This window comes from Nesoenas mayeri (genome assembly GCF_963082525.1).
Source record: "Nesoenas mayeri genome assembly, chromosome: 5".
Classification (NCBI taxonomy): Eukaryota; Metazoa; Chordata; class Aves; order Columbiformes; family Columbidae; genus Nesoenas; species Nesoenas mayeri.
The window spans coordinates 35,455,105-35,476,950 of NC_137548.1; the positions used below are offsets into that span (position 1 = coordinate 35,455,105).

Consider the following 21,846-nt stretch of genomic DNA (forward strand, 5'->3'; position numbering starts at 1 on the left):
ACATTCTTTAGTATATTAATTCACTGGGGACGATTTTTTAAAATAAAGGAGGAACTCAGATTCCAAAGCCTATAGTTCCATTACTTCAAGCATAATACTTCACAGACTTTCTGGTTTTAATATCAATTGTAAAGTATGTTAAAGTCTTATCTTCCAGTTTTGTTTTGTGTGCTCAGTTCCAGACTTAGCTGAAACCATGAAGTCTCACAGCATATACAAGGTAAAGTGTAGTGGAGAATTCCATAAATGTTATCTTTCAGAAGCCTGCAACTACTAAATAGCCTGTTCCAGAAATATGATTAATGTATTCCTCCCCCTTAAAGAGAAGGTCAGAGTAAAGCAAACCTTACACAAATGTATTTGAATAATTCATTTTGCAGTAGCGGAAGAAATACAGCATTCTACCATACACATAACTATTAATGAAGTAGCCTTTACACCTATTGCAAGTTACTCCCTAACACACAGAGCTAAATTCTGCTTAGATAACTATCTGTAATTTCCACCTACAAAACCTAAACAAACAAAAGAAACAAAACCAAGAAAATATTTTATCTGATTGACTTTTTTAAAGTACATTTTCAAAAGTCATCTCTCAGACATCTTTTAAAATTATAAAGCCCAGTATAACCATACATTCAGACATAATATTCCTAAATGCTGACAAAACACCTCCTCCACTCAGAGCAGAGAATTTATTTCCAATTTTATTCAGTAAATTACATTTGTTTAGGAATGAGTAACAGAGAAATTTAAATGCAACATGAATTTTAAAGAGACAATTTAATTAGCTAACCTAGAAAAATAACTGAACATTAAAAGCTGCAGACCTGGAATCTTGCCAAAAGTGAGAAGCAATCTCTCACAACCTGTATTTTATACCACAGAAATGGCAACGTTTTCACCAGTAATAATGTCCCCTAGAACCACGGCTGGGCATTCTCCCTCTGACATACAGCGAAGAGTGCCGCCTACTGAGTAACACACAGTATTTCCAGATACCGTTAAATTATTCTGGAAACATGCCATCTACTTACTCCCCTCCTCAACCCAAGAATTTAGTTTAGCTTTTCATCACACAGTTTCCTGGCAGTTTTGCTGCTAACACTGTTACAGAATTGATGGTCAAAATGTTACTTTGGTATAGAAACAAGGCACCCAAGCCACACTGGATAAGAGTTATCTGACTTTTAGACATTCCCAAACCAAATAAGAAAAATGTATACAATTATGTATGTTGCATTAGGAGGAGATATCATGGTGGGTTTTTTCCTATCTTCTCTAGTAATAACTCTGTTTGGCAGAAACAAGATTAGAAGGTATCAGGTACATTAAAATATTCATTTAAAAAAGCAGTATTTTCTGAAGGCTGTTTTTTGTTCACACACACAGAAAGTATATTTCTATATATTTTACTTTACTGTTAGAAGGAAAAAAAAAACTACTTTCATTCAGAGTCCAATACTTCTTTATTTACGCTGGCAACCAAAGTATCTCACAGATAACCTAATACACAAATATTTCACATCCATAGTCTGTGACCTCAGAGTCATGCTCCACAGCAGCAACTGATAAGAAGACTCGGTACATCCTCCTGAAGAAGCCTTGCCAGGCACTGCCTGGCTCGCAGCAATGCCAGTCTGGCCATGAGTTACACACCGATATAGGTGACATATTTTATGTTTATCAACATTGTAAATTAACCTGACAGTCTATCAATTTAGAGTTCTAAATGCACACAATCTAGCCAAAAAACAACTGTGTGGTATGTTGCAAGAGTCTGCATGCAATGTGATACCAAATAATACTGTTATAACCCAATCAAGACTTGGAACTGACCCATTTATATACAAAATATTTGAGTGAGTCAGCAGCCCACTGCATTTCCCAGGCCTGCTGTAAACATCATACAGTTCCCAGACACATTTCCTCAGATTGTGTTTGCCTCATGAACAAGGTCAGTAGTGACAAAAAGTGATATAAGGGTCAATGACTGGGAAAATCTGAGAGTACACAGATTTATTTTATCTGTTTACCCATTAACCTATTCAATATACTGAAGTCCACAGAATTCCTCTCTTTATTGGTCTCCCATATTTTAACTGTTTACTAAAATAGAGCAGTGTATCAAAATGAAGTTCTATTATTATTTTGGTACTGTGAACTGATAAGAGCTAAATATGCTGCCTTACTGTAGTCACATACACACACAAGTGAACAGCCTCTAAAACAATCACTGTCTCCTTGTCTGAAGTCTGTGATCTGCACTGGAGTTCCCTTTTTGAGGGCGACAAAAGACACCTAGAACAGTGTTTGTCCTAACTCTGATCACTGCAGAAGGTAAACCTGCTGCTGAATAGACATCCACAAGCCAAAAGTAGACTACATGTATTTTTGGCCTGACACAAACATATATTTTTGTTTTTATGACTACATGAAAAACACTCAAATCACTTACAAGAAACTAATTTCTACAATGCACAGCCATGAAAAAGACACTGTTTTTTCTTCAGTGTAGCAATAAAGATTACCATCTGAGAAATGTATAAAAATTCTTGAATCTTTTCCTTGTAGAATCAAAAAAAGATCATCAGGCTGGGGAGGGGGAGTGTCAGGAAGTCTCTAGTCCAACCTCTTGTTCAAAGCAGGGTCAGCTATGAGACCAGATTAAATGCCTCCTGGCTTTGTCCAGACAGGCCTCCAAAATTTTCAAGGATGGAGATTTCACAGTATCTCCACACACCCTGTTTCCCATTCTTAATTACCCTCAGAGGTTTTTTGTTTGTTTTTTCTTTATATCCTGTTGGAATCTTCCTATTTCAGTTTATTAATATTGTCTCTTTCTCTTCCACTATGTAACTCGGTAGAGATATGACAGCTCCATCTTCTCTGTAATGCATTCTCTGCTATTGGAAAGGTACTCTTAGGTCCACCTGAGCCATCTCTTCTCCAGATTAAGCAAACCAAGTCTCCTCAGCCTCACCAGTTAAGTGCTTTAGCCCCAAATCATCTCATTGGGCCCTGCTGAACTTGCTCATGTGTATCATCTTTCTTTACTGGGGAGCCCAAAACTGGGTGCAATACTCTAGACACAGTCTAATGAGTGCCAGCTAAAGGGGAGTAATTAATCCTCTTAATGTACTGGCTATGCTCATGTTGATACAGCCAAGCATGCTGTTAACCCTTTCATCACTGTGAGGCACACTGCTGGCTTGTGCGTAGTCTATTGTCCGCAATGATGCCAGGTTCTTTCAGCAGGGCTGCTCCCTGGCCAGTCAGGCTCCAGCTTGCACTGGTAGAGGGGGTTATTCCTCTAATGCAGAGCTCTGCATTTGTCCTTAACAAATTTCATCCAGTTCTTGTCAGGCCCCTGCTCCAGCCTAACTCCCAATGAGTGGCAGCCCTGGCCTTCAGCCTACAAAGCAGATGTAGTAATTTCAAAGGCAGCAATCAGGTTGTTCAAGCATGACTTACCCTTAAACGCATACTCACTATTCCCAGTCACCACCTTCTTCATTTACACACCTCTTATAAAAGGTGTGTAAATGGTCCATTACCTATACTGATGTCTCTTGCTAATGTACTAAATACTTGGGTGTTTCCTAGTAAAAATTCAGCTTCATCAGGTTACCTGTGCCAGCTGTCATCTCATCTCAGTCCCACATACACTACCGTACTAGTCTTTTCCACATAGCACATTCTATGGAAAAACAAAAGCTTTCTCATCTCAAAGCAGAAAACTAGCACTAAATAAAGATATTAAAATCTTTAAAGTATGCACATATATCCAGGTTTAAAATGCTCCTGACAGCTCAGTAATGTACTAATGTTCTTCTGAGTTTTCAGAAGTTTCATTCCTTCATCTAAGCAAGGAAAACCTTCAAACTTCTGTAGAAAGTTATTTAACAAAAAAAAAAAAAAAAAAAAAAAAAAAAAAAAAAACCACAAAACCTTTAAACAAGGAAAGAGCTTTTCTTCCTGTGGTCTTCAGAAGATCTATGAGACATCCAACATAAGAACAAATATCTACATTGGCTTTGAGGCCAAACAAATTACAACTGCACTATCTTAAGACTCTCCTTTTTCTTTTTGAATTCCTTTTTAAAATGTTTTACATATTTTCTCCTTAATTCTCTTCTGTACAGGCTGCTTTGTAGTTCTTTCAGCACAGATGAAACAGCATGTTCACAATGTCTGTTTAAAACTGAGTAAAAAGATTCCTGAAGTCCTTGAGGTTCCCCTGTCCCCAGTTTTTAGTTAAATTTCCTTATTGTAACTTGAGAATAATGTAATCAATTATACTTACTGAAAGACAATGGAAATATATTACTTGAGAGAGCCATGTAAGTTTTAGGTTGTCAGTCCTGGCTCTCTTAGAAATAAACATAATTTTTGCCTACTAAGTGAACAATAAGATCCTCTTGGATTTTGAATTGCCTTTTCCCTACCAACTTTTAATCCAAGTAGTACTAAGCACAAGATGTGATGCACTTATTCTAAAACAGTAACAATTTTTTACTACCATTTAACTTACATGGTCCTGTTTTAAAGGCCCTTGCACCTCTGAAATTCATGTATTAAATGAAAATTATGTTACACAACTATGCCAAATGAATTCACCAAAACTAAATCACACAATAACATAGTGTATACAACATTCCTGCCAGACTAAGTCACAGTATCACAGTATGTTTGGGATTGGAAGTGATCTCAAAAGATCATCTAGTCCAATCCCCCTGCTGGAGCAGGAATGCCCAGGTGAGGTCGCACAGGAACATGTCCAGGCGGGTTTTGAATGTCTCCAGAGAAGGAGAATCCACAACCCCCCTGGGCAGCCTGTTTCAGTGCTCTGTCACCCGTACTGAGAAGAAGTTTCTTCTCAAATTTAAGTGGAACCTCTTGTGTTCCAGCTTGATCCCATTACCCCTTGTCCTATCATTTTTTGCCACCGAGAAGAGCCTGGCTCCATCCTCATGGCACTCACCCTTTATATATTTATAAACATTAATAAGGTCACCTCTCAGTCTTCTCTTCTCCAAGCTAAAGAGCCCCAGCTCCCTCAGCCTTTCCTCATAAGGGAGATGCTCCATTCCCTTCATCATCTTTGTTGCCCTACGCTGGACCCTCTCCAGCAGTTCTCTGTCCTTCTGGAACTGAGGGGCCCAGAACTGGACACAAGATTCCAGATGTGGTCTCACCAGGGCAGAGTAGAGGGGAAGGAGAATCTCTCTCAATCTACTAACCATCCCCCTTCTAATACACCCCAGGATGCCATTGGCCTTCCTGGCCACAAGGGCACAGTGCTGGCTCATGGTCATCCTGTTGTCCACCAGGACCCCCAGGTCCCTTTCCCCTACACTGCTCTCTAATATGTAATTTCCCAACCTATACTGGAACCTGGGGTTGTTCCTGCCCAGATGCAGGACTCTACACTTTTCCTTGTTAAATTTCATTAGGTTATTCCCCGCCCAACTCTCCAGCCTGTCCAGGTCCCGCTGGATGGCAGCACAGCCTTCTGGTGTGTCAGCCACTCCTCCCAGCTTAGTGTCATCAACAAACTTGCTGATAGTACACTCTTTATATAAGCCACAAAAAAAAAGCATTTTAGGATGTATTTATATACGAATGTTTATGGATACCCCTCTTGGGAGGAAAAGAGGAGAATATATTCTTTCACTCTGAAAGACACTATATTAATAGGAAACATGCATTACGACTGAAAAATATGTTTTCCAGATTAAGAAAAACTATTTGAGACTTTGTTTGTATAGTTCTTTGGGAATTCTTTTAGGAATTTACACAAGGTTGCTGAATTCAATTTTATTTTAAGATACATGGTATGATAACCTCCGAAGTTTTCAAACTGAGGGGAGAAAAATACAACAAAAATAAGAGACTTACAGGATTTCTCTCTAGAGATTTCAGCTGATGATCTATTTCTCTCAGACGATTTTGTTGATCACGTTGTTCCCTGTTGTCTCGCAGAACCTTTTCACCTGGAACTGTTTCTAGGCTTCTGTTTGCATAAACCAAAGACTCCTGACAAAAGGAGGAATAGGTAGAAGTTAAACATATGGCTTTATATTGCTTCAAAGCCAGATGAGTTTTCTTTGGATTTCTATTAGGAAAACACGGAAATGTTTAGAATAAAGTGACTATTTCATATTTTTCAAATTTATAATTTTCATTATGCATATTTTAAAATATAATAACTAAACATAAGGCTGGATTTATCTCAATAAAAGATTTCTTCCCTTTCACATTTTAAGAGGAATTTCTTAGCCTTCAGAGCTAACACTTTGATCCTTAATTTCTACAACAATAAAAAAGCACTGAGAATTGGGGAGACTGAATGAGGGGTTCAAAGCTTGCTCCTATTAACCATGCTGGGATCAGAATTAGGCCAGAATGGACAGGAAGAACTGAAATGACTGTAGGTTTTGTTTACTAGATATCATGGTAAACCAGAAGTAACTCTCTCTCTGTAAGCTGGAGTCAGACACACAACCACTATTAAAGATTTGTGTTAGGCATTCTCACATCCTTCAGTAGCTTTGCATTGGATTCTGAAGTTTGTATCAGTCCTGAATACATTCAGCATTCAATATTACACATAATGATAATTCTTAATGATCTAAATTATCAGTAAAACAGTGAAGTTACGACATAATTGGAAAAAAACAGAACTTTCTCTTGCAAATGAAAGATCCTATGGAAGAACCCAAGGAACCCAAATAATGGTAGCAGGGGGAAAAATGTCAATTAAAACCAAAGGAACATACATTCTTATTTTCAGAAGCAGCTCAAGTAATCTTAATAAACACACACAAATAAAACAATTTTCCAGCAGTGTGTCAAACTGGAAAGAAAATCAACCTTTGCAATTTAACATTCAACGGAAAAATTTACAACTACTTTATATATAAAACTGTGAGCAAGTGAAAACAACTTTTTCTACACATCAGATAAACCTCTGAGTTCTGACATTTAAACCAAACTATTAGTTGCCGGAAAATAAACTTATTTTAACACGGTATGAATCTTTGAATATATATTTACATTCATCAGTACCTGCAGTACCAAAATGCCAGCAAAATTCCCTGTAACAGAGAGAGATATAAATAGTATCACCTGTTAATGTCTAGAATCTCTCACAAATGAACCGAAGCTTAATGTGGGCCACCTAAGGCCAAATTCTTAATATTGTCTAAAGCCAGGATACTAAACACAGAGAGAGGTTTTTTTTTAATTAAACGTGATGCCCATTGGCAAGAAATCTGCATAACTGAAATCTATGCAGAATAAATCTTTAAAAGTCTTATTTAAACTTGTGTTTATCAATACATGAAATAAAGATACGACTTTTACATCTGCAACATAAATATAGAGTTGGCAAAGCAGCTCCAAGTGTAACAACTGAAGCTCCCTCTAATAAGAGGAAATGCTTTTCTGTAGCTTTGTTCTTCCAGTGATTTTAGTACAAGATAAATTGTTCATGGAAGGGTAGGGAGGAAGATCATGGCAGCATATTTTTTCTTCTTCTTAAAAAACAAAACAAAACCAAAAAACAGACTTATTTCTGCAATTACATTTCTAGATCAGATCTTTTCATCTGCACATGTGTAGAGACAATGACACATGAGCCATTAGTGCTCAGGACAGATCAGAGCTGCAGTTTAACAAGCAATGTTGTGAATACACCTATATGAATATGCAACTAGTGGTACTGAGAAGTCACTAAACACTGTATTATACTCCCCAGTATTTTATTTTGGGGCTTGTATGCATGAACTATGGTTTCATATTTTTGTATGAACTCAGCCTTCAATGACAAACAGACCTCAAACTGCAAACAGCATCTATGAAAATATTATTGTAGCAGTACCAGCTAGATTTAAAAAGGTGGCAGTGAGAGGAGTCATAAAATTTTAAAAATTACTACCTTCAAATTTTTATTTTCTTTTTCACACACATTTCTGAAGCAAAGTTTCACGCAGATCCCTGTCCTGGTCTTTCAAATAGTTTCAGGCATACACATTTTATTTGACAGATAGCTCAGCTGCTGCAAGCACCTATGAGCAACTTCTTCAAACTTTAGGAAAATTATGTATCATAATTTATTTTTTCTTTTATCACACTCAAAATTACTTTAAGCCCAGTTGCTTCTCTAGTAAGACAATATAGTTCTATCAAAAGCAATTCTTAACTGGGCTAAACATAATGACTTTATTCTGCATAAATTTTTCCTGAATATTGATCCTTGCCATGATACCTAACCAATTCTTATCAGAGTGTACTGGATAAAAGTTGAACTGTGAACATTTACCAGAAAACAAAAGTAAAAAGTATTTGTTTTAAAATCCAAAATGCATACAAGTCTGTTTAGATGAGATGCTACCAAAAAAAGAAAAGAAAGTTACTATTGATTCTCTCAATCACATTTCAATCATATTCCCTCTTGCCCCTTTTTACAAGCTCTGTGTAAGTCACTCCTTGCACAGAAGCCCTTCTACGCTTCTGAGCTTCTGGTAACCAGTTCTCTAATTTTTCTGTACTGGTTGTGAGATCCAGGGACAACAACTGCACAATAGTGAAGCAGATGTGTACAGCAGCACAGTGATAACTTTCTGTTTCATTCTGCACTCCTGTCATAACTGTTCCTAATACTCTATTTGATATCTGCCCCCTGTGGATCATCATGCTGCTGCTTTCACAGTAGTTCTTGCATTTTCATTTCTCTCATCCTTGAATAGACTTTTTCCCACTTCATAATTTTTTAATATTTTTCTCAAGATGTCATTAAATAAATGCAGGAAATATTATATCACGGAAAACATTTCACCGTTGATTTTTAAATACTTCAGAACATTTTATGTTTTAATTATATAGCATGTGCACGTAGTGGAAGTCCATTTCAGATTAAAGATCTAAAAATCTTCAAGATGAGGTAGAAAATAAAACTGTTAAGAAGAGATAAGTACTTAGCAACACCCAAAGCTGTAAGGATAATCAAGCAAAACAGAAACATCCAGTACTTGAAATGGCTAAAATTATTTTACGTGTTCCCTTTTCTCCAAAATTCTATAAATAAATAAAAACAAAATCCCACCTAATGAAAGTTAGTGTCATACACTCTGTTTGAGAAACGAAACTGGCTGATCAGTTTATTAACCTGCTTCTAACTATGCTCTGAAATAGAGATACCTGTCAAAATCTTCCATATTGGTGAAGTGGAGGCACAGTGTATATGTTATCAAAGAGTTCTTTAACTGAAATAGTAGTGCATCTTCAGAATTTTGTATCATTTTGAGTATTTATTTTTAAACTGTTAACTACAGTCTACTGCTATAATTGAAAAACAGAATATTTCCCTGATAAACCAAATCAAGTATGAAATAATCAAGATAATACACAATATTAAAGTAATGATCTTTATAAGACAATCAAGCAGACAGAGATTATTGTTTCTCAAAACAACATCTCAATTTCCTTTTATTTGCAGGTAGTTTTCCAGTTTTTCAAGTTGGTAATGGTACTTATTACACACAGTCTTGCACTTCATACTCCTCATCCTACCATTTTCCTGTCTCTTCTGGGATTACATTCAACTTAATTTGTTCTTCTCTAAAAATATTAAGTAAGACAGAAGCAATTTTAAATATTTAATTAAGTTGGCATTGGAACAAAGAAACGTTTCCGAGAGAAATACAGTTCTGATGAAAAACATTTCGATGTAAAAGAGAACATTAGTCATGGAAAAGCATTTTGAGCCCAGCTGGGCTCACTGCACAAAAAGATGAATCTGTATGTGCCTCTGTAACAGCTCAGCTATGGCAGGATAATTAAAGCCAGTTGCTAAAGATTTCAGAGTTAGAGCATAGTTCCTATAGCCTGCCAAATTATCTACCAGTGGCAGAAAGCAGCCCTCCCACCAGGCCAGTGGTGATTAAGTGTTTGCATTTTGGAAGTTATAGCTAACGCAATTCTTCGAAGAAAAAAAATGTGCAGCTTTATGATATGCAACTCTAAGCTAATTTTAATTACTTCTAAAATTCCAAATGAATACCCAAGCAGATGATTTACACGCTAACAATTTTCCCCAGAGTTCCCCATCACTAATGCATGATACCCTATTCAACCGCAACAGATGAAATCCACATCTTGTGGAAATCAGAAAGAATTTCAGTACTGATTTTTAGAAGAACGATTAATGTCACTGCAGTCAGCCTCTTCTCCAAAGGAAAGGATATTCTATTCCAAATTAGACTCCCATAACAACTAGACTCATCAACATCCCATAACAACTACTCTCATTCAAAATAAATTCTGTACTTTCAGGATTTTTTTTGCCCTCTCCTGGCACCTTAATTAAAAAACAACAACAGCCACCATCACTCCTAAGAAACAAGTATTGCAGAACATTCAGATTTGCATTCCATAGCACCTGTGCCAACATCTTTATCTAGCAATTAAGTTTACAGAATTGACTTCGGTTATGGCAGAAGCAGTGATACAATCTAAGCTGAAACTCTGAGTAAAATGAATTATTTGAAACATCTGATCACTACCAGTTTTGAACAATAAAGATCCCCAGTCTCACCAACAAATATTTCATCTCTCACAGTGTTTAGAGAATATGTGTGATACTTAATAAATAAGGTAATTCCTGCATATTTCTTTCTCTCCATTAGTAAGTTAAATGTGTTCAACTTCTGAGCAGTTTTACACAGGATAACAGTCTTTCAGGGCTGATAGCCAGTTCACTTCCTCAATTAGTTGCTGTGGTCAGTTAAAGAAGCAGTTGAAAATCTTGTCATTAAACACTTGAAATTAAACCAAACAATCTGTGGACAACCAGAACTGCCACTGCCTTTGTCTTGCACGTGGTATTCATCCTGACATATCACAAAACAAGACCTTTTTTTAGCAAGCGCATCATTCAATTTATTTCTTCAGACCCTTTCTGGGTAGGTATCAGTTGCCTTTCATCAGGTTCCAAAAGACAGTCAGTACAAAAAATCATGCTATTGCTCTGTGACTCACCCACACCCATTTTCTGATATCAGAACTGATGCTTCAAGAATAATAAGTTTTTTAAAAAGCAAACTCATTAAAATTTCCAGCGTATAACAATATTAGGTTATATTGATTGTGATAGCCAAGGCTGTTTTAAAAAGACCGTGAGCAGCAATGAACTTCAAATAACTACTTGTAAAAAAATTAAAATGTCATTTTTCACGCCTTCTGACAGGAAGTTCTCTAAACTCAACATAGCCACTAATTTCCCAGCTACTGCTTCATGGGTTTTTGAAAAAGCAACTGTTGTAGGAATTTGAAAACAAAATGTGTTGAGAATGAACTCACATAACCAAATGCAGAACTTGACCTATTGTTATTGCTATGTATGAACTGAAGAGTGATTTTTCTACCTACCGAAACAAAAATAACCAGAACCAAGAACATAGAACTAAAGGCTAGACCTGGTACGAAGCCTCCACAGTAAGCAGTCAAGTTTTTAAAAGCTGAGACAATTATTTTCTCTCCCACTTACCATAAAATAAAAAATAGCGGCTGAAATTCTATGTAAATATACACAAGCCTGGTTGTGTCACAGTGCCAGATACAATCAGACTGCACAAATCAAATCAGGCTTCTTGAAGAACTTAACACTGACTTGCCCTAAGTCTGGATCTCAATGAAATTACAGCAACCACTGGACATCCTGTCCTCTGCTGAGAGAAGCAGCTCTGGACACACAGAGAGGTGGGAATAAAGGTACCTATGGGATTTTGGAGTCAACTGGCACCTGGAAGTTAAGACACTTGTGGAATTAGCTGCAGAGTGGGAGCTTTTGTTTTTGTTGTTTGTTTTGTTGGGGGGGTAATAGTTTTGCATTTGTGCAATTAGAGTCCTAAATCCAGTTATAAATATCTAAAGCCCCCTACTTACTTCAACTGGCATTTATTCTGTTCAGCTCTTTCTTTAAATTTCTAAAACTACCTTTACATAGTCCTATTGTTTGGTAGCTCTCATTAAAATTACTCATATGTTTAACTGAACAAAACAAAAAATGACAATGGAATCCTGTAAGTGCTTCCCAGAACTACAATGTCTGAAAGCCTTTTATAGGCTGCAAGACAAAGTTCTTCAAAGAGCAACTGCTTTTAACTAATGAAGGGCAATTTATGGAGACTCTCTCTTTTTGGTTGTTAAATTTAATAATTACTTGAAAAGAGAACGCATTACTCTTCAATAAGCATATATATAAATGCAAGTTTCTATTCAAATACTTCTGAGCTTTTACCTGAAAAGGAAGCTACATCCACTTAGACAAACGTTTGCAAACAGAGCGTTCGCTGTGATAGGCAGTTACGCTGACTTCAAGCTGATGTTTCACAGCAGTGGACAAAAGATCCAGCAATCTTTGGAAACTCAGGCCGTGAACCTTAAGTTACCGGGTTATAACTTCATTTGTGTAAGTGATTACCCACTAGAGGGAGTCACTGTTTCACACATTAAAGCCCAGTTAGTAGAATAAATGATCAACATCACAATGTGACTTGTCTGGAACTGTCAGACCAATAGAAAGTGCTACTATAGGTAAAACAAAACCTGAAGTTCAGAAACAAGTCAATACAAAAAAAATGACATTAAAGTACTCTTTGAGAAAAAAAAAAAAATACAGTTATTTTAGGCATTCAAAGAGACGTTTCTCATACACTGGTAACTTAAAACATAGCTTTGCCAACATAAACTCCTACAGAGCCTCTGTCTATAAACTGTAAATTTTACAGAAGAAAACAAGTTTTGTGCAAATTAGTGCAAAATAGGAATTGTGGTATTTTATGTTGTATTTTCCCCATTATATCAGGAACAATATTACTGAGGCATGAACTGGAGTCTTCTATATACAAAATTCAAACAATAGTTTCTCAAGGCAGACACACCAAAAGTTCTTAATACTGCCAGCAAGGGAAAAAGACAAAGACCAAAAAAACCGAGCAACATACAATTTCAATTTATTATCTACAGTTTTTAACATTGCTTACCAGTAATTGCTTTATCTTTCAGATCATAAATTAAGAAGCACTTTTGGAATCCTGAGGTAAGAAGAAGCTTAATTCTAATTCCTACAGATGAATTATCATGGATAATGTGTTACTGTGCTGACAGCACCACTGAGGCCCTCACACAGTTAAAAACATCCAAGTTACCAATTCCTGCATATGAAACTTGTTGTTGGAAGTGTGGAATCAGCAAATATTAAAAATAGGACAGTCCTTGACTAATATACCACTCAAAATAGCAGCTGTTTCTCTGTATGATTTCTATAGCCAAAGATTTCACTTCATTCTTTTAACACATATATTTTGAGAACAAACAGATGATAACTGAAGAAAAATGCAAAATATACAAATACAGAGGCATGCTGTATTTTCAATTACATCAGATCTCAACACACTTCAAACAAGAGATCTACAACATAAGCTGTGTTCTGTAATATACCTGATAAATCTGGCTTGGAGATTTTGAGCAAGAACTGGGAATGACAGAAAAATTCCCATCAGATAATAGTAAATGAAGCTTCATGTCTATCTCAGTGAGGTGATGAAATTCCATCGGTTCAGGTGTGTATCCTTCCCCTGGTGATAGCCAGGCAGATACATCCTCCTATTGAAGGATACGGAAAATATTTAATCCTTGTTCCCAAGGGAAACAGACTCTAAAGGCAGTTACACATCAAATGTATTTATTCTTCAAATAACCATACTTAAGAATAAAATGTAAGTTTTCATCCATCTTATTATGCAGCTGAAATCTGCCAATATTCATGTACCAAACATACTCAAAAGCAGATATGGACAGAACAACTGGAGACATTCTTTTTTTCATTTTTAAGTATAACCAAGCAGTAACTCAAATGGACTTAAAAATACATATTTCATTTGATTTTTAGAAAGCACATGTATCTACATGCATTGTGAAAATGTAATAGCAAAAGAGGTGTTGTGTTAACCTAAACAGATTTCTGCTATTATTTTACTTATTCCTATAAAAGTCAAAAGCTTGTGTCATCACTGACTAGCCACTCAGAAGCCCTGAAATAAAATTGCTTGAAGCCAGATGCTTTGCCTCCATGCCAGCTGGCCAAAGAGCAACCATCCAGCTCCCAGGTTCCCCATGCGCTCTTCTGAAAGTTATATGGCTGCCTTGATAAAGTTCTCTTTATGCCTAAGAAGCGCTTTGGACAGCTAACCCCTTTTTCTTACTAATGCATCTCAATTTATAGCCTCTTAACCAAGTTAGCCAAACCTTTAAGAGAGTCTTATGCCATGTCATGCCAATCACAGCTCCCTGCCATCAATGCAAGCTCTTCACTTGAAGTGGTTTCTGAATTTGATCAATATAGGAGTCCCAGCTCCCTTTTGAAGGGATAATTTCTTGACATGGTCTAACTTGCATAAAGATCGTGCTGTCCAGTGCTGCACAGTAAGTATCACTTCATGATGCCACTGACATGAAAATCAATTTTAGGAGTGTTGTGATCCTTGGCGAGATAGTGCAGAGGATAGAGATGAAGAAGAAAGTGTCTGGCAGACACAGATCTACCAGTCCTAAGACAGCAAACATAAAGAACATGCTGCAAGCTCACATTTTCCACACTAATATTGAAATGGAAAAGCACAGCCCTCAATTGCACTATAACTGTCCTCTTATTGTGGAGACACCTTATTACAGCTTACGTCCAAGGAACTGTACAGAGAGTTGACCATATAGCAAACTTGACACAGCAAGATATATTTTTACTTTTAAAAAGAAAAATGCAAGTCAAGAGGCATAAAAATGAGACTTTCTCAACCACACTTAACACTTCTTGTCAAACTCCCCAATGAACTCGCATCTCAAAGCCTGGCAGCAAATGCAGAGAGACATCTCTTCTGGGATACGCTCAATCACACCTGCACAGCAGCACATTAGAAGTCCAAGTAAAGTGGAACTTACCACACTACCCTCTATCATCCTCTGAAGGAAGTGTGAGCAACAGACTCCTGTGCAAGTCAAAGAAGGAAATACAATCAGCATCTATGTCTAAAAGGACAACCACTTTCCATACAATGAGTGAAAAGAGAGAAAGCCTGACCAAAACTAGACTTGGAATGGTTGATGCCATGGCAGAAACCACCTGTAGCAAAATCTCAAAATCACAGCAGGGTTGGGTTTGGAAGGGACCTCTGGAGATCACCTAGTTCAACCCACCTGCTAAAGCAGGTTCACCCAGAGCAGATCACACAGGAATGTGTCCTGGCGGGTTTGAATGTTTCCAGAGAATGAGACTCCACAACCTCTCTGGGCAGCCTGTCCCAGTGCTTTGTCACCCTCAAAGTAAAAAAGTTTCTTCTCCTGTTTAGATGAACCTCCTGTCTTTCAATCTGTGCCCGTTGCCTTTCATCCTATCACTGGGCACCACTGAAGGGAGTCTGGTCCCATCCACTTGACACCCGCCTTTAAGATATTTATAAGCATCGATGAGATTCCTCTCAGCCTTCTCTTCTCCAGGCTGAACAGACCCAGCTCTCTCAGTCTCTCCTCATAAGAAAGATGCTGCAGACCCCTCATCATCTTCATAGCCCTCTGCTGGACTCCCTCCAGTAATCCCTTGTCCCAGAACTGGACACAGTACCCCAGATGTGGCCTCATCAGAGCAGAGTAGAGGGGGAGGAGAACCTTCCTCAACCTGCTGGTCACACTTTTCCTAATGCTCCCCAAGTACCATTTGCCTTCTTAGCCACAAGGGCAAACTGCTGGCTCATGGTCAACCTGTAGTCCACCAAAACTCCCAAGTCCTTCTCTGCAGTGCTGCTTTCCAACAGGTCCACCCCTAACCTGTACTGGTGCCTGGAGTTATTCCTCCCCAGGTGCAGGACCCTATACTTGCCTGTGTTGAACTTCATTAGGTTCTTCTCTGTCCAGTCCTCCAGCCTGCCCAGGTCTCACTAAATGACAGCACAGCCTTATGCTGTATGAACCAATCCCCCGCAGTCTGGTACTACCGGCAAACTTGCTGAGGGTGCACTCAGTCTCTTCATCCAGGTCATTGATGGACAAGGCGAACAAGACTGGATCCAGTACTGACCCCTGGGGAACCTCACTAACTACAGGCCTGCAAATAGACTCTACACCATTGATCGCAACCCTCTGAGCTCTGCCATTCAGCCAGTTCTCAATCCATCTTACTGTTCACTCATCCTACCTGCACTTCCTCTGAGGATGTTGTGAGAGACAGTGTCAAAAGCCTTGCTGAAGTCCAGGTAGACAACATCCACTGCTCTCCCCTCATCGATCCAGCCAGTCATACAATCATAAAAGGCTATTGGGTTGGTTGAACGTGATTTCCTCTTGGTGAATCCATGTTGACTCCTCCTGATAACCTTCTTTTCCTCCACATGCTTAGAGATGACATCCAGAATGAGTTGTTCCATCACCTTTTCAGGGATGGAGGTAAGGATGACTGGCCTGTAGTTCATTGGGTCATCCCTCATGAGGGTATGAGATGTAATATGACACTTGCAATATATCACCAAAGAAAACAAGGCATCCATAGGAAAACAACGGCACTGCTCTGGAGCGAGCAGCTGCCGCTCTTCTAGAGCCCCAGTATGTTATCACAGAAGCACTGGGAGAGACAAAGAGCACAGAGTTCTTTTCCTGATCTTGATTTACATGACTTTTTTTCTCTTGATAGTTATATTGGTTAGTCAGGTGTTATTGCTAAGTGCTCATACTACAGAGAGCTGCATATTATGAGTGAGCTTGGCCCACATAACCCAAACCAATGAGCTCATATTCACAAACATACAGGTTCTCCACAGCAACCTTGTACTCCTGTCCCACCGTCATGGAAGCAGGTCTGCACAACCACCACTCACTGGGAATGACACTAGTAGATTATACCTCTGTCCTGACAACAAAGGAACACCAGGTAGGACTTTAGGAGGGCAGGACAGGTATGTGGGGGAGGACAAGAGTCTAGTACTGGTTTCCTTTCTTTTTTCTAACATAAGAGGGCCAGCACCTTGCCCTGAGACTTCAACATCTGTCTTGCAAGGGATTCATGTCTGCCACTCCCTTACAGGTTCCAGATTAGTCCTCTGGCTATTCAAGCAGTCACATCCACACCACAGCAGGAAATATCAGCTTCCAACTACAATACCACTCCTATGAGGTCATCCCTGGTTCATTCCCATTACCCTAAAGCACACCGATTGCAAATAGAAAAAAAAAAAAAAAAAGCCCCAAACACCTGTCATAAATTACCTCCATACTAATTTTTTTTTTTTAAGAGTCATTTCTTTTGTCAAATAAAATCCATTCTTCTAATGCTTTCTCATGCAAGTATGATGACACAACTGGTAAACCTGACCAGATATGACCTGACTCCAGAAGAGTAACTCAGAAATATCTCTACAAGTTTGCCAGGTTTGTGGAAGTGAGCATCACAACACAAGTGTCCAATCTGGTACTACACTTATGCCATGCTGACCACCTCTAATGCAACATTGAAGAGCACAGTGCAAACACACAGAAAAAACTCTCTAGGAGTCAGTTAAGCTGCAACTGGGCTCATTAGCTGCAGTTCGGTGTCTATACACCATGCTCTCATATTCCATGCTGCAAGTATCCAAATTGCCCCAGTAGTTGCTTTACTCCAGGGTAAAACAGACTCACACATTCTCTTTCTTATTTTCAAGATGGCTTTGCCTGGAAAATAAGCTTCTGTCCTGTCAATGTTTCCTGTGTCTTAACTCAGAACAACACTTTTATAACAGCACAGTCAGTACTTATTACTGTGGAACATCTGGAACAAATTATACCCCTGCAGCTTTGACAATTAGATTAGCATGAATATGTACTTCTAAAATACTTTAAATACTCATAAAACCCTTTTTCTAAAAAGTGAGAAGTGCTGTTTGTACATTTGACATATTTAGTAGTACGAGTCAAATGAAGTTATCTAATCCCCATTACATTATACAAAAGAATTCATACAGCATTGCCAGCTCTGCCTTGATTGATAACCTCCAAAACATTTACTTTAGCCAATGTAGCTTCACCAGCTTTTAAAAAGACAGAATGAAATACAATGAAAGTGGTCATCAGGTGGACAGTTACCTGGGCCAGCTTGAAGCAGTCTAGATTACTCATTAGCTGATAATTTCCTCATGATCATTGTTACAAGGCAGCCACAGGAAATGCCTCACCCACAATACAATTGAAATGAGAGGAAGACTCCATCTCCAGACTAGACAGGCTTAAGTAACTAAGTATTATCCTCTCTTTTATTCTATTTTGGCAGTAGATTTAGGAGTTGTTTTCTTTAAAGAGATTATCTAGTACAGACTAGACCACAAATTACCATTTCCAGTCTTGTTCATTGTATCAAGAACATACAGCAACGCATGTCCTGTGTGGTGATCTATTTACTATCTGATATAACTAGTAAAGTCTCTATCATGCCCGCATGATAGTGAAACGCGCCAAATACAAAAATTGGGTAAATATTGTACTTTTCTGTTGCCTTAATACCTTGAGAATTGGTGGAAAAGTAAAAAAGGTACACATTGCATCTGCACAATGCATTTGCATTAGCTCTTCTGCATAAATGCCTCTAAATTTTGTGAAGTACACTAGCTTAAAATAAAAACCCAGTAACTACATATTATGAGAGAAGACTTTTGCAATCAGTAAAATAATAAATTCTTAAAAAAAAAAAGGAAAAGGCACCACTGTTCTCTAGGCCAGAAGGCAATGATGTTTACTGACTGAAAGCTGTTTAAAAAATCTTCCTATCTTTAAATGCTGATGTTTATCAAATGAAGGCCCTTCTCCTCAAACGGAAACGTGGCCTTGATTAGGAAAGAACAGAAGAGGCAGTGTTGTGAATCAAACACCAACCTTTCCAACAAGAGGAGATAAATAAAAGAGCAACAAAACAAAAATCACACAACCCTCTCCCTACAGTTTCTTCCTGTTCCAAGGCTGGATGAAGAATTGTTTTAGCAAAACATTTTGTTACCCTTATGTCAGATTATAAAGCCAAATCTGTTACAAGCATATCTAATAGAAGAACTTGAACTTTTTCTTAAATGCAGAGACAAAAGATAAATTAAATAATGATCCACTGAGCTTTAGCTTTGTTCTTCTAATATGCAAAAAATTAAAAGTACAATAAAAATCAGTTCTCCTAAGCAGCAGATCAACATTAGACCAAAAGGCCTTCCACTGCATTTTTTTAATGCTAAATCGTGTCAGTGGAGTCCAACATCTCTGTGCAATATCATTAACTGATGAGTATTTTACACAGATAAATAAGTCAATCTGCAAGCTTGGTGTTCAGTCTTGGAAACAAAGCCAATTGGAACTGTCCAGCTTTTTTTTCATGTCTCAGTAGGTTGCTCATTGTAGGACTAAAACCAAATCAAATTCAGATTTACTGTAAAAATAAACCAAATACAACAGGACAGTACAAATTAAAATCACCGTACCTCAAGACCTTGCAATTCAATTCCATCTTCTGTATCTTTCAGAAGTTCAATTAGCCTTTTCCTTTCTCCCTCAAGCATAACAATCTGGTTTCCTGAATCCTTTGCTAGCTGAAATATTTACAAAAAGAAAAAATAAACAAACTTTAGAACTCCATCACCTCCAACAGAACCCAACCAGTTTTTAAACTCTGTGAAATTTACATCCAAATCTTGCTTATTGCCAAATTACTGCTCCGACAGAAAAGTCTAGCAGCCTATATATAATAAATTGATAATCCTGTAACAGTCTTTGATACAGCAAGGGGAGGGGGGCAGATGTCTTTCATTGAATGAAAAATCTTTATCGCTATGTCTTCACTGAAAAAAAAAAAGGGGGGGGGGAGGGGGCATGAAAAATCAAGGCATCTGTTTCTGACAGAAAGCAGTCTTCTGTAAATAAGGGTCCCAGGCAGGCTACACATGAACAACCTGCATACCTACTCCTTATCTATACCTAGAAACATCTTCCTTTAACCTAATGGTAAACACATTTAAAGAAAGACTTAGGAAATATTTGCCCTCAAAACAAGCTACGTCCAGGCACAAACAGAACAATTCAGTTTCCAGTACTCTTTAGCAAGTATGTAGAAGCAGTTTCAATATGAGCATCCAAGATGAGAACTATCTTATACAGTATCATGCCATAAACAACACACTTAACAGCAAGATTTTTTAATTTATACCTAATTAGCTTTTAGTGTTCCTGATAAAAAACCCCACCTGTCTCCAGAAGTACTACTTTTACTTACCATTTTAAAAAATGTTAATAACATTATGCTTTAATGCTTACCTCAATATTCTTTTTAATGAAATCCTGGTTGCTTTTACTTTTGCTATGAATTTTTTCTGCTTGATTAAGAAATTCGTTTGTTTCTAATTCCCTTGGATAATCTGAAGTTTGAAAAATAAAAGTGCTGAGTTATTATCATTCTTTTTCTGATTGAATGAGAGCTGTAGTAAGAACAACCTCATTTAAATCTTTAACAAACATATAAAGTGGATAGACAAACTTTTTATATGCTCTATTCATTATTTATACAAACTCCATTGCTATATTTAAAGCATAACTATTGTCAAAATGTGATCTCATTTTCAGCTTTTATTATATGAAATCAATCAATGTTGCAAAGACTAAAATACTTCTGGATTTCTGACCTCAAAAATGTTAAACATGGTGGCTTTAAAAGCCACGGCATTCCTTCAAACCCTATCACTGTTTCAGTTTTACCATCAGTACAAAACCAGACAATAATTTTTTTTTAAAAACCACAGAACTATTTGGAGACATATCAAGTACATTTTTAAAAATAAAACAGCTGAAGAACAGATGATATAGTTGATATTATTATAACACAGCTTATAAAACAAATTTTGTTTAAAAAATAAAACTTGCCATAGAGCTGCAAAGCTATTAAACAGCCACACGATATTCTGACAGTATCACACGTACGTTTTTTTCAACAATGGATTTCTACCCACCATACAAAAATGGGCACATATTCACGTTTTAAGATACTTTTACCAGTTCAAAAACAGCAGTTGCTTTATGAACAGCAAATGTTTATCACATTAAATAGCAAGCCTAAGCAAATACAAGCAACTTCTAAGTACCAAAAACTACTTCAAAAGTAGGCATGGTACTTTTTGCTTTTCTGGAAAGTAGAGATTCGAAAAATGGGCGGCCTTTGCCTACAAAAAACTCCAGTTTAACAAGTGAGATGATAGAAGATAGCCTGTGGAAGTTTACATGGAAGTAAATCTTTTTCTAAGTGAGTACCTTGAACGCAAATTCCAAAAAATATGAAACAAATTCCATGCAGCCTTTTACACACTATGGACAAAAAACTCTGCAGCATTCTTATCAATCAGACTTACCATCAAATTGCAAATTAACCTTAAAGGACTGAGGTGTTGGAAAAATAAAAAGAAAACCCTGTCACTGTTCAAATGCACAACTGTTTACTGAAAGCATCCCAAACTATTGTTTATGTACTGAAACCATCCCAAACTGATTACCAGGTAGCATCTTGAATCTATGAAGGAACTGGGCCATATAAGAATTTATGAATCAATATAAACATGACAAGTTGTATCCTGAAATGAGCAAAACACATCAAACACCAATATAACATGCAACATATATGAACCATTACTTTTAAGCTACATGATTCTCTATCTGCAGAATAAGCATTTTTGAGAGGGAGCTATCATACAGAAAATCTGTGAACATGCAGGTAAAGAAGGAACAGACATGGATCACCGA

General features: G+C 37.4%; 1 protein-coding gene across 1 annotated transcript in view; it reads right to left on the reverse strand.

Annotated features, from left to right (window-relative positions):
- Positions 1-21,846, reverse strand: part of FSIP1 (fibrous sheath interacting protein 1) — a gene marked incomplete at its 3' end in the record, with an annotated part of 83,380 nt that overhangs the window by 51,016 nt on the left and 10,518 nt on the right. The window contains 4 exon segments of the mRNA XM_080345250.1: positions 5,902-6,039; positions 13,507-13,671; positions 19,545-19,652; positions 20,374-20,474. Coding sequence (XP_080201376.1) covers positions 5,902-6,039; positions 13,507-13,671; positions 19,545-19,652; positions 20,374-20,474 — 512 coding nt within the window.